Source organism: Solea senegalensis, linkage group LG1 (genome assembly GCF_019176455.1).
Source record: "Solea senegalensis isolate Sse05_10M linkage group LG1, IFAPA_SoseM_1, whole genome shotgun sequence".
Taxonomy (NCBI): Eukaryota; Metazoa; Chordata; class Actinopteri; order Pleuronectiformes; family Soleidae; genus Solea; species Solea senegalensis.
The window spans coordinates 10,648,160-10,664,105 of NC_058021.1; the positions used below are offsets into that span (position 1 = coordinate 10,648,160).

The 15,946-nt window shown below is 39.2% G+C and overlaps 2 protein-coding genes across 3 annotated transcripts; one reads left to right on the forward strand and one right to left on the reverse strand.

The window, feature by feature from the left end:
* Positions 1-802: 802 nt before the first annotated feature.
* On the reverse strand, positions 803-8,382 carry sugp1 (SURP and G patch domain containing 1). Its single transcript, XM_044038960.1, has 14 exons — positions 8,263-8,382; positions 7,701-7,872; positions 7,421-7,515; positions 6,093-6,341; positions 5,816-5,939; positions 5,637-5,737; positions 3,800-3,923; positions 3,406-3,689; positions 3,182-3,288; positions 2,836-3,013; positions 2,628-2,734; positions 1,788-1,933; positions 1,547-1,676; positions 803-1,318 (listed from the first exon to the last, which is right to left on the reverse strand). The coding sequence occupies exons 1-14, from the start codon at positions 8,279-8,281 to the stop codon at positions 1,292-1,294; spliced, it is 1,863 nt and encodes a 620-aa protein (XP_043894895.1). The 5' UTR covers positions 8,282-8,382; the 3' UTR covers positions 803-1,291.
* Positions 8,383-9,061: 679 nt separating this feature from the next.
* Positions 9,062-15,946, forward strand: LOC122771937 (E3 ubiquitin-protein ligase RNF126-like). Of its 2 annotated transcripts, none has more exons than XM_044029523.1 (9): positions 9,062-9,160; positions 10,400-10,458; positions 10,533-10,593; positions 10,688-10,914; positions 11,070-11,138; positions 11,231-11,300; positions 11,436-11,529; positions 12,371-12,486; positions 13,555-15,946. In XM_044029523.1, exons 1-9 carry the CDS (start codon positions 9,086-9,088, stop codon positions 13,705-13,707), a joined length of 924 nt encoding a protein of 307 aa, XP_043885458.1. In that variant the 5' UTR covers positions 9,062-9,085; the 3' UTR covers positions 13,708-15,946. The 2 variants fall into 2 exon arrangements, with proteins under 2 accessions (XP_043885458.1, XP_043885464.1); XM_044029529.1 differs by having other exon boundaries at positions 10,538-10,593.

Here is a 15,946-nt window from a genome sequence, read left to right on the forward strand (position 1 = left end):
ACGGTCCTAAGAGTAGACGCACCATTTTTTGAACCAATGATAATTCTCTATCAGTGAAATAAACATTTTAACTGGCCACAAGCACTCTCCCCACCAATAGATACACGCAGTTGAAGATGAAGAATAAAACGCAACTGCAGAAACTAATTTGATTTCTTTCTCGACAAAAATGACTAATATTCCCTTTCCTACACCTTTAGAAATGTATATATTTATTTGAAATGGACCAAATAATTAATTGATAAAGTAATCAGAGACCATCACCAACTACTTTCCCAATTTATCTCCCCTGTTATGCAAGGTTAATTATTTAAAAAAGAAATCACCACCAAAATGTTATTTTTTTTCCTTGGGCCATTAACTACACCCACAGGCAATTCCAGCAAAGTCCATCATTTACTTTGAGTTATTCTGCTTTCAAACATAGGTAGAAAAACACTACTTCCTCTGGAGGTAATAATAAGTTGCACTCTAGCATTCAACTAAGACATTCACCATACCACTAACTAATCTTACCTAGTACTACAGCTAAATTTATCTGATTGATGTTATGTCCAACACCACAGTGGCTCTTGCTTAGCTAGGATGTTGGAGTTATATTTATCCCATATAAATTACCTTGGGGGATGGCAAACGGAAGGTCTCGTTTCACTGACCTGTCACTGGCTGCTCAAGCCTGGTCAGCTCTACTCAGTGACTCACTGCTGACCACAGGCACCCAGAAAGGGACAGATACCAATTTTCAGGACTGGAACAATACCAGCATTTCATACACAGGTGTGCCAGAAAACGAAGGCTCATCTTAGCACCTACTCATTGTTTTAATAAACAGGTACAAGTACAGTTAGTTTTCCACATTAGTTACAACAGTCACTGTAAGTGGCCATTTTCAATTGTGAACACTGCTGAAGCACATAATGTAAAAGTAATCAAAGGTTAATACAGAATTGTCTTATTTTCAGTGGAATAAAACAAACACATTGACATACAAACATGTGCACAGAGGAATAAAATGATCATAGATATCAGACAAAGTAAATGTTCAAGGTTGTCACAGTATTTAATTTAAATGTAACAAGACAGGTGATCATTTAATTTCAGATAACATTTTGTATTTTCCTTTAGCCAAATTAAACCTCAAATGTAGTCAGTCAAATCAGTTTATTCTCATTACCATCATGGTGTACTGTATATTGTGCAAATGTTTCCATTTCAGAACTTAAAACTGTGGCAACTGCTGGAACCAGATTTATATCATAAACAAGATCAAGCATAAACAAACAGTCCTCTATCAGTAATAGGGTCTCCGTGGATTATTCTGCAGAGGAAAGGAAAAACAAAAAACGACATTAATATTGAATCCTCATAGCAACAGCCACCTGACCACAACAGGAGGCTCAGCAGCACAGTAAACAGAAAGAGATGCTACATTATACTGTCAAACAAGGAGAATGCATTTCTTCATACTTTTGTCATGTACCAACATATTCTGTAATTATATAATGAACTGGTGTGAGTTCAGAGTAAACAAAAAACATTATGTTACCAGTGGGTTTGGCCTGAAGCGGTATGCAAGCATCATCCTCTTTCTAAAAGCATCGTATTCATCATCAGATTTGGCGAGCTCAGCTGGACGGTCAACTCCGAAACCTGCTCCATTCTGAGCGGTCAATCCCCTAGAGAGAGATAGAGAGATCCCTAAAATTAGTTTCCACTTTTATGTCTATTTGTACAGGTTATTTTAGGTATTTCAATGTATTAAAAACATAATGGAGATAGATGCTCACTTGTTGACAGGAGCCTTGATTCCCTGTCCGTCACTGCCGAGGCCTTCACCTTCCTTCCAGCCCATCTTCATCAGCATTCGAAAACCAAGGTTCTCCACTGTCAATTTAAACTCTTTGTATTCTGAGTAGTCTGGGTCTCGGCCCTCCTGCAAGTCAAGATGTCTTAAGTTGACTTCACGTCCACAAACATGTACATTGAAGAGTTGCACCATATCACCAAGTTCAAGATCGCAGTTTGAATACAAATTAATCTTTTCCCTGAGCCTACTAGAAGATTTAGAATGAGATGGAAATAAATTACTTGCCTTTAAGAGCTTAATTTAGTTGATCTGAGGCTGTTAAGTATCTGTGTTTCACAAGTATATTCTGGTTCTTATGAGTTTCTAGTAACATGCCCTCACTTTAGCTATGAATACACATAAAAACTATGTATACATACAAGGCTTTTCAGCTTAGAGAAAGTGTGGTTTCTACTATGTTGCCAATTTGAAATAAATAGTTTAAATCAAACAGTCTGGTAATTGCAGTCTCTTCCTGGCGCTCCAAAAGGAGGACCTAGAGGAATTTGCTGGGAAAATATGCTCTGCTGGCTGTTGCCACATTGTTCTCTACCTGCATGAGCAGCTTCTAAACGATGGCACAGATGGACTGTTAATATCCTGTTTATACGTATTTGTAACTAATCCCAGGCCTACGTCATGACAAAAGGCCAACACATATCACACTTAAGATATATTTCACTTGATGTTATGATGGATAAAGGACAATCTTTAGAACTGATAAATGGTAAGATGCATCCTTTTGAGACTGGAGAAAATGTGAATCCGGAGGAAAACTGACCTTGAGAGCCTTAAAAGTCTCCATAAATTTCTCCAGCTCCTCAGGTGGCAGGAAGTCTCCAATAAAGTGTTTCCCTTTACCCATTTCTGTTAGAGATTCTGCCCAATCTGGAAAAAATATGAATTTTTTTACACTAACGATCATGTTAACCAACTTAGAAAATTATCAGGCACCACTACAGGAGGTGTATGCTGACGATCAGCCTTACCACGCGTCTTCTCCATTTCCATCTTTCTTAGCCGATGCTCCCATGTGCCCGTGTGGTAGTCCACTTCCTCATCACTGTCATATTCATGTTGGTGGTCCCTAATGGCCTTCTCCCACATCACCTGCATTTCTGCCATCGTACGCTTATGCTTCATAATCAAGTCGTACATCTCTTGCATCTACAGTACATGTGAGAAGACATCACAAACACAGTAAGAGTACATTACAACGGTTATTACTCAAGTGCTTTTGAAAAAGAAATAAAGTGGGTGGAGTGTAGTATGGTTTAAAAATGACAGCATCATAGTTTTTATTTCATAAAATATATTCAGTTGGAATATTCCGACCTCTTGTTGTTCTTTGATTTGTATCTTCTGATCCTCAGATAGCTCTGTTACTCCAACCAGACCGTGGGGCTTCCCCTTCTTATATCCAAGACCTTTGAGCTCCTGGGCTGGAACACCAAAAATGCAGATGTTCATCAATTATGTAGGGGAACGGCTGAGAAAATATGAATATAATAGTAATGAGTGCATATTTGACCAAGTATGTACAACACATTTTCATGTACCAGAGAGCGAGGGTGTGTTAGGGTCTGGAATATTAATCTCTGAAGGAGCAATGATGGGGGGAATGGGTAACACAACTTTGTCATCTTCAGAACCCCATCTGCTCTTCCTCTTCCTTTTGACAGGCGGGGTGTCTGGCTCCTGGGTGCCTAATGATGGTTGTGCAGTCGTTTGCTGATCATCAGCTGTTGCTGTAGGTAAAGTGTTCTGGGAGGTTGTACCACGATACTCTTTAAGTTTCTCTTTGTAGAAGTGGTAAGCTGGACTTTGTTGATCATACAAAAAACTGCAGGGAGAACAGACATCAACTGTGATGTGAAAAACTACAAAAGTAGAACTGGGCTTTAATTACAAATGTCACAGTCAGGGAACATAGTCACATATAAAGAAACTGACCTGAAGGCTGGGTTGTCTCTGTTGCGCTCAGCAGCGATGTCTTCTACCTCAGGGCCACCCTCCGCCACAAACCTGGCCAGCTTCTCAGCCACTTGCTGGGTTTCCGCATCCACTGGGGGGGAGACTTTAAGTAGCCTATAAGTACTGGGACTCAATTCACACTCTACTACTGTACCGTACTCAATTGGCCCTCACACACCACCAGTCTAGAGCCAATAGGGGGATAAGAAGAGGAAGGAGGAGCAAGGATGACAGGGGTGGTGAATAGGGAACTGCAAAGATGCAAGGACTTTTCTGTAGCAAATGCAGAAAAAATTAAGCTCAGAGGCTCCAGCACATACATTATGGCCAAACATGTATATCTGCATGTACATTATATCAGGCACAATTTGAGTTGAGTGTTATGGACAGAGCAGCATTCTGTCTGCAAGATTCAAAATCCAAATAAAAACTTAAATATGATTGATTAAATAATAGTGAATAAGAGAGGAACTGGGGAAACTGTGACCTGCATTGTATGCACAGTCTTAAATAATGAACAGTTTGATAATTACCCAGGGCCAGACTGATATGACAGAGTGGTCTTGCCAATGTAGCTGTTTTAATTCCCTTTTAAAATTCAAATCATTACACTTATGAATAACAGTTTCACTTGAAGTATGGATCCAGTGATGTTGATAGGTTTTCAATGTAGTGAGTCCCTGGACCCACAGCTGCTGATTTGTATGGGTCCCAGGGACATTCAATGGTCCCAAATCAAATAATTATTTCTTGAGAAATTGCATTGTTAAACTTAGATGCTGGCAGCCTATGCTGAATTTGGTAGTGGTGGTGGGGTGTCTTTAACAATGATGTTGTGATCCTTCATTCATTCATTGTCTACTGCTTTATCCTCCACATGTAGGTTGCGGGGGAGCTGGAGCCAATCCCAGCTGACATGGGGCAAAAAGCAGGGTACACCTTGTACAGGTCACATTGTGTTGATAACATACAATAAACCTGTGATTGTTGTGTTTGAGATAAGTGGTGTAGTGTAGTCTACTGTAGTGAGCATACTGACCCCCCACCCATGAAAGCCACCACCGTGGCGCGCACACACACGCACACACACACACACACGCACACACACAAAATGTGCCGATGCTTTGCTGATTAGATAATCAACAAGCAAGAGAGTGCGAGAGAGCAGGGAGAGGAATGATAGGACGATATGTTGCGTTTTTAAAATCGCAATAAAACCACCCCTGTACATAAATATCACCTCTGTTACACACACACACACACACAAACAAAGAAAAATCCCCAGAGACAGAATAAACAAGTTAGACCATAAAGTCCAAGAACGTTTCTTTTAAATCTTGTATGCACAATATGTCTGGAAACACTAATTCATGACAAAACTCTAACGGGTGTCGTGAGGGTGTGTTTTGAACGGCCCCTACTGCGACAGCCGTATGAATGTGTGTGTGCACCAGAACCAGGAGGAGACACAGCAGATCTAAAAGAGACATACCACATCACCAGGGATGCATGGATAGTGAGTGTGATGCGTCCTTTTAGATTTTAATGCGTCAGAGATGCAGGATGTGTACCTATCAACATCCCTGGGGATCTAAAACAAGTGGTATATAATGTTCATGTCACGTTAACCAGACAGTCAAGAGCTCCATAACAATTATGTACTAGCTTAAATATACAAATACAACCAAATGAATGAAAGGTTATTACAATCTTCATTGGTTTACAGGAAGAAATCCCACTGTGTATACAACTCCACTGTCCACTCCTCATAGAATTATATACAACAAAGACAAGAGACAGAGGGGGGTAACCTTACCTTTATTTGATGTATTCTCTGGACTTAGCATATCCTTTCCCAAAACTGCAACTCTGTTTTTGAAGTAGAGATACTCCAAACTGCTCTTATCATATAAAAACCTGAAAGGAAAATCAAAACTAAAAAATAATGTATATGTAAAATGAATCAAGACGGCAAACAACTTTGTTCAGACTTACGAAAAAACAGGATTGTCCTTGTAGTCATCTCTAGCCTTTCTCTCCAGTTCAGGTCCACCCTCTGCTACGAACGAGGCCATCTTGTCGATAATGAGTCTGGTGTCAGAATCCTCTGGGGGAGAGACTTTAAGCAGGCTATAAGTATATTTACTGCAAGGGCACCTATGAAAAAATGCCAGTCACACAAGGCAACTGCACTACTGGAGTATGCAGAAGATGCACTGTTAAGTCCAAGCTACTGAGTTGTCAGCAGAGAGATACTTAGGTCTTGAATTACCTTTCATCTCTAAGAATCTGGAGTAATCAGCATCTTCTTCTTCATCTTCACCATCTGGAGAGCAGAAAACGCTCGGCCTCTTGCTGAGAACAGGGTTTTTCTTGGTCTGTGAGTAGTTCTTGAACTGATTAAGCATGCTACTGACTCCAAGGCCAGGCCGCTTGCCAACATGAATGCTCTTCTTTTGAGACGTGTTTCCTCCTGGTGATGAAGCGGAGCTTGAAGGAAATGTGGCATCACTGGGGGAACCTAAAGAGTAAATGGGGCATATTAACAAAACAGTAGTAGTTAGCCTACTTGTTCAAAACTATTATTGTCCAAGTGCCTTCTAGGTTTTGTAAGCCTTCTTCCACAACCATGTTGAGCAGCTTATCAATCTAAGTTAAGTAAGTCACAGAAAGTTAAGCTCACAGTATTCTAACCCAGTCCTCATCCCCCAAAAGCTGTCATGAGGAAAGAAATTGTGTGAGCCATGACACAAAAATGTATCTATCACAGAAATGTCTATTGTTCCCGTTGCTTTGCTAGCGTTTACTGCACAAAATCGCAGTAAAATATATATTTGCCATGTAATTTTACAAATATGACTCCAGTCTTTCTAAAAGAAACAGTTCACAAATAGAAATTCCCCTTAAGGTGTCAGGTGAAATTTGAGTTGAGGTTACGACATTTAGGGTTTGTACACATACTTAAATTTCCAATTGTTCACATTTCCAAAACATTTGACGCAATTTCCATGATAGTTCTTAGTGATGCCCTGTGCGTTCAGTCCATACAAGTAGTTTAACAACTGTAGGCCCCTATAGTGACCATAGTGCACATTAATGAGGCTCTTACTTCAACGCACTAGCCCTATAGCAGGCGACTGTCTCTTTCGAGCCACACCTTTTATTAGTCATTCACACTAATACGTGGATCATGATTTCATCCAGTACTTTAACAGTTATCTTACTATTACTAAAACAGTGCAAATTCAATGTTGTTAATTTGAAAAATGTTATAGTAAAATAAAATATTGATTTAGAGACCTTGCACATTTTTAATTTGATAATATGTGGATGGATGTGTGTAATTGATATCATATATTGAGTTTGGCCATTCATTTTATTTGTGATAAATTCAATACTGTAAGTCTATGCTCAGACTCGATCAAATAATTTCTGACAGAATTCCTCAACAGCAACTAATGTCCAACTTTAATCTGTATTTTTAAATGTATTGGCATTATCGTTACACAACAAAAACCCTGTAAAGGTTCTTCTCCAGAGCAGCTGATTTTGGCTCTTTTGAAGTAAATGCAACTCATTACTTCAGCCCTCAAAACTTACCTGGCACATTGTTGGATTTCTCCTTCTGCAGCTTCATGAACTGTTGGAAAAAGCTTCCATCATTTGCAAACTTGTTGGTGGATGGTCCTTGGAGACTGAAATAAATATTGGGATCACAACAGAAATATAAATTTAGCATTCCCTTAGTGTAAATCTGAAAGACCCTCAAGCATTGCAACATTCTCTGGCAGTGCCTGACACACTTTAATATAATTAAAACCCATTTATTTTACACCTAAATGTCTGCCAAACGTTTGAGGGCTCATGTGTGTATTCTGACCTTGGAAGTAGGGTCTTCCTGGGGGTGGTTTGCACACTCATCTTTGCTTGCTCTGCCATTCTGGCTTCAATCTCCTCTTTCTTCTGAGCAATAAGCTTTTCTTGACGAAGAATAAACATGTTCATCTTGGTTTTTTGCTGCTGGACAGGCTTGGGCTTCCATCCTCCACGCCCTGAGGAAAGACAGATCAGCACATTACGTGACTGACAATTGGCATGGTGTTCATCTGTGGTGGTGGTAGTTGAGACATTTTGGGGATTTACTCAACTATTATTTGCCACCGTATACTAAAAGATCATTAAACAGCTACTGAAAAGATAGTCGTATTATTACATGTAATTCGTGCATGTACTAGCTGCGTACCTACGTACTACAGAACGTAGGAAATGTAGTACTTGTCGATTTAATTACACTCAATCTAGATCGTTTTTGTATATTAACGTTCGCTTACCCGGCTAACGCTAGCTAACGCTATTTACGCCAGCAGCAAACATAGATGTTGAAGCTGGCTAACTAACGTGTGTAATTTTGTATCAAGCGAAATATTTTAGAGAAGTTTTACCTGCATCGTTTGACTCCATGTCTGTAGCAAAACGAAGTCTATATTTCCAAAACTACGTTCATGGGGAGCTAACGTGTAGCTAAAGCGGAGTCAGTCTGATAATTAATCAAAGACAGCAAAGCAAAAGCAGAACTTCCGGTACTAGGTTGACTAGAATAAAAGCACTTTCTTTACGGGTATATCTAGCTACTTTTTGCACGTGAGTCGAAAATAAATTCAAGTTGTTAAATTAAAATGCGAATTTCCAAAGACACAACATGGCAGAAATAACTAGGTGAAAATATCTTACTGTGTTGGTCTATTTTCTCTAGGCTTTTATTTAGAAAATATGTTCAACCAGAACTTAATTGTGTATTTGTGTAGCTGCCATGGTGTTTGTTTTTCCTCCCATAAACTTTATTTAATCAATGAAAACCAACCGAACACAAGCAAAGACTAAAATATACCGAAGAAAAAAAGTATTTTCTATTTTATAATTATTACACTAAGTATGTTAATTACTCCTCATTATCTTATGAGACATATCAAGTGTTGGCAAGTCTTTTCCTTGGGGGTAGAATTTGCAGCTGAACAAAGTTAAATTGCAATACATCAACATAAATTGCTTTGTATTGTCAAACATTGTTAATATCACAGTAACGTTTTGATTGGACGGAGATCTGTATTTCAGTTAGTGTGACATTTCTCCTTGAAAGTATAGAATCAAAGGCTTTCTAAATATGATGTCATGTAGAATAAGGCAGTAATTCAATTCAAAAAGTCAGTGCTTATTGTCCCTTGTCGCTTTCCCTCCATAGAGACGGACGGATTGGTCTCTTTAGATATGGCTGATGCTCCCACACAACGATGCCGGTTTTTTTGTCACCGGTGTTCAGCAGAGATTAATCCACTTTTACCGGTAAGGACCTAAGAAGCATAGCTACTTATCTCAAGAATGAGAAATGATTTGTTCTGTCCGTGTGTTTGTGCGCAGCACAAATCACGTCGCCTTACCTCTGCTGTTCAGACAGCTACGCTAGTTAGCGTTAGCACCATTAGTCTCTTGAGTGACAGTCAAGAAGTTGAAAGGGACGCTCATAGTAATCTTGTGATGTATAGGTGTCATTTTATTGCAGCATTATCCAAATATGTTGAGCAGCAACAACACTGTGACTGAGCTAATGTTAAAACAGACGACGCCCTAAAATACCGTCGTAGTGCGAGCTAGCTAAGCGTAGGTTTAGAGTTAAAGGCAGATTTCCATGAAGTCAGTTCCAGCTTGGTGGTGTAGTTTGACGTAGTCATTTTAAGGCAGATGTATAACATAAAACAAAACTAAGCAATCTGTGTGGGGGAACAACCACGTTTACAGTGATGGGTAAATGTAGCTTTCGTGAACCACCTGAGCTTCAAAATTGGGTTTATTACTGGAAGTGCAAGGCTGCGGTCAAATTTGGCAGATTACACACGCGCACCTTAATGAGCAGTGTTGGAGAAACAGCTTTTTTAGGAAAGTCCTTTTGTTCTTAAGTGTCTTTGCTTTGACACTGACTACGAATAATATAATGCTATATTTACAAATAAAGATTGATGAATGTGTGTGTTGTGTTATTGAGGAGAGACTGCTGGGGAAATATGGCATAGGTTGGGTGTGCTTGTGTAACTATGGCAGGGGGTGATCATGTGGGATGGGGAACACTGAAATATTTATTATTGAGCTTCCTTTTTTTATCTTTCAACAGATTTTGTATTGAGCCAGGTTCTTTTCATTTACTCACAACTTCTCCACATTTGGAAAATACTCACAAGGAACAGTGCCAGTGAATCATTTAATTGGACCGCAAACCAGTCGGATGATTTATTCAGGAAGCAGTTGCTTCGGACGCCATGTGTTACGTGATATATTTTTTTGCAACAAAGCAAGCTTTGAAGCAGTGGATCTATGGAATTGCGTGTATCAAACCTTCAGTGCTGCAGTGTAGAATGGACGTCCATAAATGTAATCCCGATTAAAACATTTTGAAATTAGTAATTTGTTCATTAATCTCCTACCCCATTATCCTCCACATTATCCTCGATTTCAGTAGTATTGTAGTTAGGATTTATGCTGCACTCTCTTCATGGGGTACACACTGATTTTGTTTTTTTCCACTCCTAGGACTACACCTGTCCTCTATGTAATTCTGGCTTTATTGAGGAACTGCCTGAGGAAAGAAGGTATGGAAGGGTTTTGTTTCAAGATACATTTTGATCTATAGCGAGTCACTTTCATCACTGCTGTGTTTTTCCAGTACAGAAAATGTGTCTGCATCCACATCCTCCACCTCTGAAGGGAGCAGTTCAACCTTTGAGGTCAGAGGAACTCTAAAAATCAGCTCATCTAGGGTTTGCACATTGCATCAGGATTTTACATTGCCTCTGTGTTGTTGTTGTTTTTTTTTATTAGAACACTGGTCTTCGGCAGTTTATCTCACCAATTTCCTCTGGGCACAGTCCATTCACGTTTGGGATTTTTGATGAAAATTTTGATCTTCAAACATGGCTACCATCAGAGGACAGCAGGGAGACAGAAAACAGGAGAGAAAGGGAACGGCACAGTGCACATCAATCACAGGGTCGACATAATCCTCGAAGACAGGGAATACGCCATGAAGGAGGGCCCACATTAGAGGGGTGAGGCATTTTCAGCAGTAGTGTGTTGGAGGTTGAGTTTATTAAGAGACAACACATATGCAGGTATTTTCCATTTTCCAAGTGTGCAGTAAAGGTGAGAAGTCAAGAGGGAAAATTAACTATCTCGGACATGTGCTTTTTTTTTCCTGCCACAGAATCATCCAGCAGTTAGTAAATGGAATCATTGCCCCCACAACCATGGCAAATGTTGGGTTTGAAACATGGTAAGTGTAAGAAACTGAGAGGCATGCTGTAGAAGCTCACAGCTATCTTTCAATGCTCTTTTTGTGTTTCTTGCTGCTTACTTGTGCTGCAGGGGCTTTCTACACTCCAACCCAATGGACTATGCCTGGGGCATCAATGGACTTGATGAAATCATTACACAGGTACAACTTCTGTAGGTGGCAAGTGGAAATACAGTTTGGCTAAATGTTTAAAGAGAACATCCTAAAAGTGTTGTGTATATAAATCTGTTACAAATCAGCTATTTAATACAAATTCTGCTCTTTTTTTACTTGTAGTTACTGAACCGTTTTGAAAATACAGGTCCTCCACCTGCAGATAGAGAAATGATAGATGGTATACCCACCATCCCCATCACAGAGGAGCATGTGGGTAAGTCCAGACACAGGAAACATTTCATTAGCATGCACAAGTAGTTATGGTATTGGCACAATATGATAAAACTACAAAAAAAGACCAGTATGTGTAGTGGAGATTTGATTATTAGGTGAGCTGACCAAAGATGGAGTTTCTGGAGTCAGAGATGAGTTGAATTGAAAAGTTTTATTGGAAGCAGCTCAGATCTGGGGAGAACTGAGACAATGATGTTAACAGTTGGGCATCCTCTGTCAGTCTGCCTGTGAGTCCCAGAGTTAGGATATTTAAAGGTTTTTGGAGGCCTTTCTCTGCTGATACATAGAGCTGACCTTTGGGAGGACTGTACAGTTGAGTTATCAGTCCTCTGTCCCAGTCAAGCCAGACACAGCAAAAATATAAAGAGGCACATTTTGTAGATAAATGACTGGTGCCAGTGCTACACCGAGGCCTTTGTGATTAGAGAGTTGCAGCTGGCACCGTCCTGAGTTGCTGAGGTTTGTGCTTAGGAATGTAATAAGCTCATTTTAGAGAAGGCTGAATAATTAGTTTTTCTCTTACAGTATGGAACTGGCAATTGATAACCTGCAAACAGCCTGCTCAGAAATGATCGCAATACACTTGACTCGGCTGTGGAAAAATAAAGAAACGGTCTTTTGGGTAATTTCGTGTCATTACAGTCAAAACGAGACAAGAAAAAGTACATGTTGTTAATGGTAGAGTAGTGCTTAAATGTCCCTGCTCTGCATAACATTGCCTTAACTGAAATGAACAGAATCGGTGTTTTCACAGTCTTCACACTATGTATCCTCTACTGAGACACTCGGACAAATGCTATAATAATTTTCTGTTGGAACAGGTGCTGGTTTAGATTGTCCCGTGTGCAAAGAAGACTACAGGGTGGAGGAGAGCGTTAGGCAACTGCCATGCAGTCATTTATTTCACAATGACTGTATAGTACCATGGCTGGAACAGGTATGTGTGTCTGTCAATGATGTCCCATTTAGATCTTCCCATCAGACATTGGTCACAGTTTTTGAATAGCATCATCTACATCAGATTGTATTTATGTCCAATGCTGTTACTCACTCCAATAGAACTGCAAAACTATACAAACAATCAGCCGGCAGCAGTATCATTTCAGGATAATGATAGTCTTAGTGACACACTATGAATCAGTCAGCAGCACAGTTTTGGGATAAAAACGTTTGTTTTCGACTTTGCTTTGGTGCTACTGTTTAGTGGTGTGTTTTCTGTGCATTGTTTTTCTTCATTGAATGAAGTATCCAAAACCATGCATGTACTGGGTGGCACTACAGTAGAGCTGCAACTAATGATTATTTTCATAATCGATTAATCTGTTGATTATTTTCTCGATTAATCGATTCATCGTTTGGTCCATAAAATCTCATAAAATCTTAAATGTTGATTGTGTTCGTCAAACCTGGAAATGACGATGTTCTCAAATGTCTTGTTTTGTCCACAAAACAGAATGATTGTTATCCAGAGCAAAGAAATTAAGAAAATATTTACATTTAAGAAGCTTATACAATCAGAAATCTTGTTTTAATCATGAAAAAAGCTTCAAACTGATTAATCGATTATCAAAATAGTTGTCTAATTAATTTAATAATCGATTCATCGATTAATTGTTTGAGCTCTACACTACAGCATTAGCTCTAAACACATTTTTCCTATTTGAAATGTGCGTGTGTGCGTGTGTGCGTGTGTGTGTGTGTGACTTCTGACATTTGAGTGTCTGGACAAATGTAATAGTTGGCTGTTCAGACTTTTGTTCAGCTGTCAATCATATGTGAATTAGAGTGCAACTGTGGTCGTACAGAATGAATACATTTAGACTCTTTATTTGACCCAAGTGTGGTCCAACAGAGAATAACACGGTGTTCAATGATTCATATTGAAAAAGTGCTACATCTGTGGAATATATGCACATATTTGGGTGCAATTAATTGTTCACAAAAATAAATCATTTGTGACGTGAACACACTCTTGCTCATTGTTCCTTGTTTTCCCCCCCCACAGCATGATTCGTGTCCTGTGTGCAGGAAGAGTCTCAGTGGACAGAACACAGCCACAGACCCACCTGGCTTATCAGATATGAACTTTTCTCGCTCCTCTTTGTCTTCTTCTTCCTCAAGTTCACCTAGCAATGAGAGTTCTGCCAACAACTCATAGATTTTCACCAGCATCATCACTCACCCTGCACCAGCAGAGACCCTTACGGCTCTTCTTTACAACTGACACCAGGACAGTTTGTCTCAAGAGTTGAGGTGAACTCTGCATGTGCTGCGGTCTATTAGTCATCATTCCTTCCCCCAGCTCTTGCTGCTTTTGTTTCCAAATGAGGTGGAGGGAAGTGTCAAAGGAGGATCTAGAAAGGTTGTGAATAATAATTATAGTTGCTGCTCAGCAGTGGGTGGGGGCTGGCCATTTCCTACAACAAGCAGCAGCAGAAGAACTGAGAGACGGTGAACAACTATGCATTAGAATGTGCATTCTGCCTCAAAAGTGCTTGAGCTCGCAACCACGGACACTAAAGGCAAGTCACTATCCTAATAAGCTGCACGCCATGTGACAAAGTATACTTTACACTACATGGCGGCGGCAAAAATTCAGTTATCAAGACAAAATGCTGAAAATCACTTGCTATCATCGAAACACTTAGAGATGTTTGTTTTTGTTCAATTTACCTCATAAATTGGAAAAAAAAAAACCTGATCATGGTTTTGACACTGTTTTTATTCCGTAGACGGCAAAGGTTTACATGAGTGCAGAATTTGAAATGCTGTCGAAGACAGTTTTTTTTTAAAGGTAAAATTCTGAAGTATTACACAGTAAATTGTTAATTTTACATGAGCATTGAAGGTTTATTTAGTCAGAATGTGCAAGAATACATTTACAACAGTGTTTACGGTCAAACGTTTGGATGCAGTGGGGGCTGAATTTTCATAAATGTAAAAATCTGTGTAGAATGTTGGTTTTATTAGAGTTGGGCTTCATAATTTGTCCCACAGTGAAGTTTACAAAAGTTTGTAAATGTCACTGTTTACAAAAAAAAAACAGCTGCTTCATGACCAGTTCATACTATGAAGGGAGATCAGTGAGTTGGCAAGGTGCACAAAGGTGACTGGCTGTCTTTTAACCTGGTTAGATCACCATGGCAACTTAACTGTGCACTTAGAGTAGCTCAAACTGTGCATTGCCTTGTTTTCTTTTGCTCTGCATTTAGTTGGAGATGCAGAGAATTTGAGTGGCGTTGCTCAAGGTTCATGCTCTCATTAAAATAAGGAATGTTTGAAGAGGTAGAAAATTGATTAGAGTTTATCACAAATATTAACTCAATCCATTTCACTTTGGCCCCACATTGAGGTTATCGCTGTGTCTCAATTTACTCTTGGACAGTATTATTTTTGAATTTTTTTTCCCCCCCATTATTGGACATTTAGACCTAAATGCAGTTTTTCAGTAGAATGTGTGTATTTGCTGTGCAACTGTCTCTTTACACATAAACAGGAAGCAGTGTTAGAGCAGAAAAGGGATGTCTTACATCGCCACTGCTTTAAGTTTTAATCATTTAAATAATGTTTTTAAATTGTTTTAATTGTTCCAGCTCTTCACCCATTCCCCCCTGACTGAAGTAGGCAGCATGTGATCTGTCCATTATATGTGCAGGTAGAGTCAAATAATGTAAAGCGGGGTTGAAAAAGCCTCTGTGGCGATTCTCCGTTTGGAGCTTTAGGGTTAGTTGAGCCAGCTCAAGCAAAGAAAGCCTGGCTCTGTTAAACATGGTTTAAAGTATTGGCTCATCTTTGCAGCTGAGGGACTGTCGCTCCCTGGCCTTCAAATTATGATAGTCGGATTGTGACCAGAGTTTATAACAGAGGGTCACATTTTATATTCAAAATAATACAGAATCCTCTTTGTTTTTGTTTTTTTTAAAATGCCTGTGGTGGTGAAGCCAGTGTATGCATCCGAGTGTTTTAATTGTTATTTATTTGCACATTTCTTTTCTTAATTTGCACTAATATTCTGAGGGATCAGATGTGATTTAATGTGAACAAAATGAAGACTTGCAGCTAACGGTGTTGACGACGTTTTTTGATTTTTGAAAAATTCCCAAATCCACTTATTTATTCAAGTCCTTAAGCACAAATGAAGTAGTGAAGAACAAAGTGTTTCACAGAAAGAGTGTATATAAGAAAACATGCATTTCAAGCATTTCCATTCGTCATTATTATTCCATACAAAATCATAATAATAAAGAGTGGAAATCAATAGTGTGGATGCTGACTCGGCATTAACACTGACACTCGACACGGATTATTGTATTTACTTATCTTTTGTACAATTATGAAGTGCTCAAGCTATTTTGTACTGATAATGTGCAATAAAGTGTTCTCCTTCTGATGGTTAA

Bases quoted from the DNA above. Each gene is read 5' to 3' on its own strand.
- sugp1 (XM_044038960.1), bottom strand. The intron at 5,940-6,092 runs GTAATTCAAGAC...GCCTGCTTAAAG, and splicing joins CAGATTCTTAGAGATGAAAG to TCTCTCCCCCAGAGGATTCT. The intron at 2,735-2,835 runs GTAAGGCTGATC...TATTTTTTCCAG, and splicing joins GGAAATGGAGAAGACGCGTG to ATTGGGCAGAATCTCTAACA.
- LOC122771937 (XM_044029523.1), top strand. From the start codon at position 9,086: ATGGCTGATGCTCCCACACAACGATGCCGGTTTTTTTGTCACCGGTGT. The intron at 10,594-10,687 runs GTCAGAGGAACT...TTTTTTTATTAG, and splicing joins GGAGCAGTTCAACCTTTGAG to AACACTGGTCTTCGGCAGTT. The intron at 11,530-12,370 runs GTAAGTCCAGAC...CTGTTGGAACAG, and splicing joins CATCACAGAGGAGCATGTGG to GTGCTGGTTTAGATTGTCCC.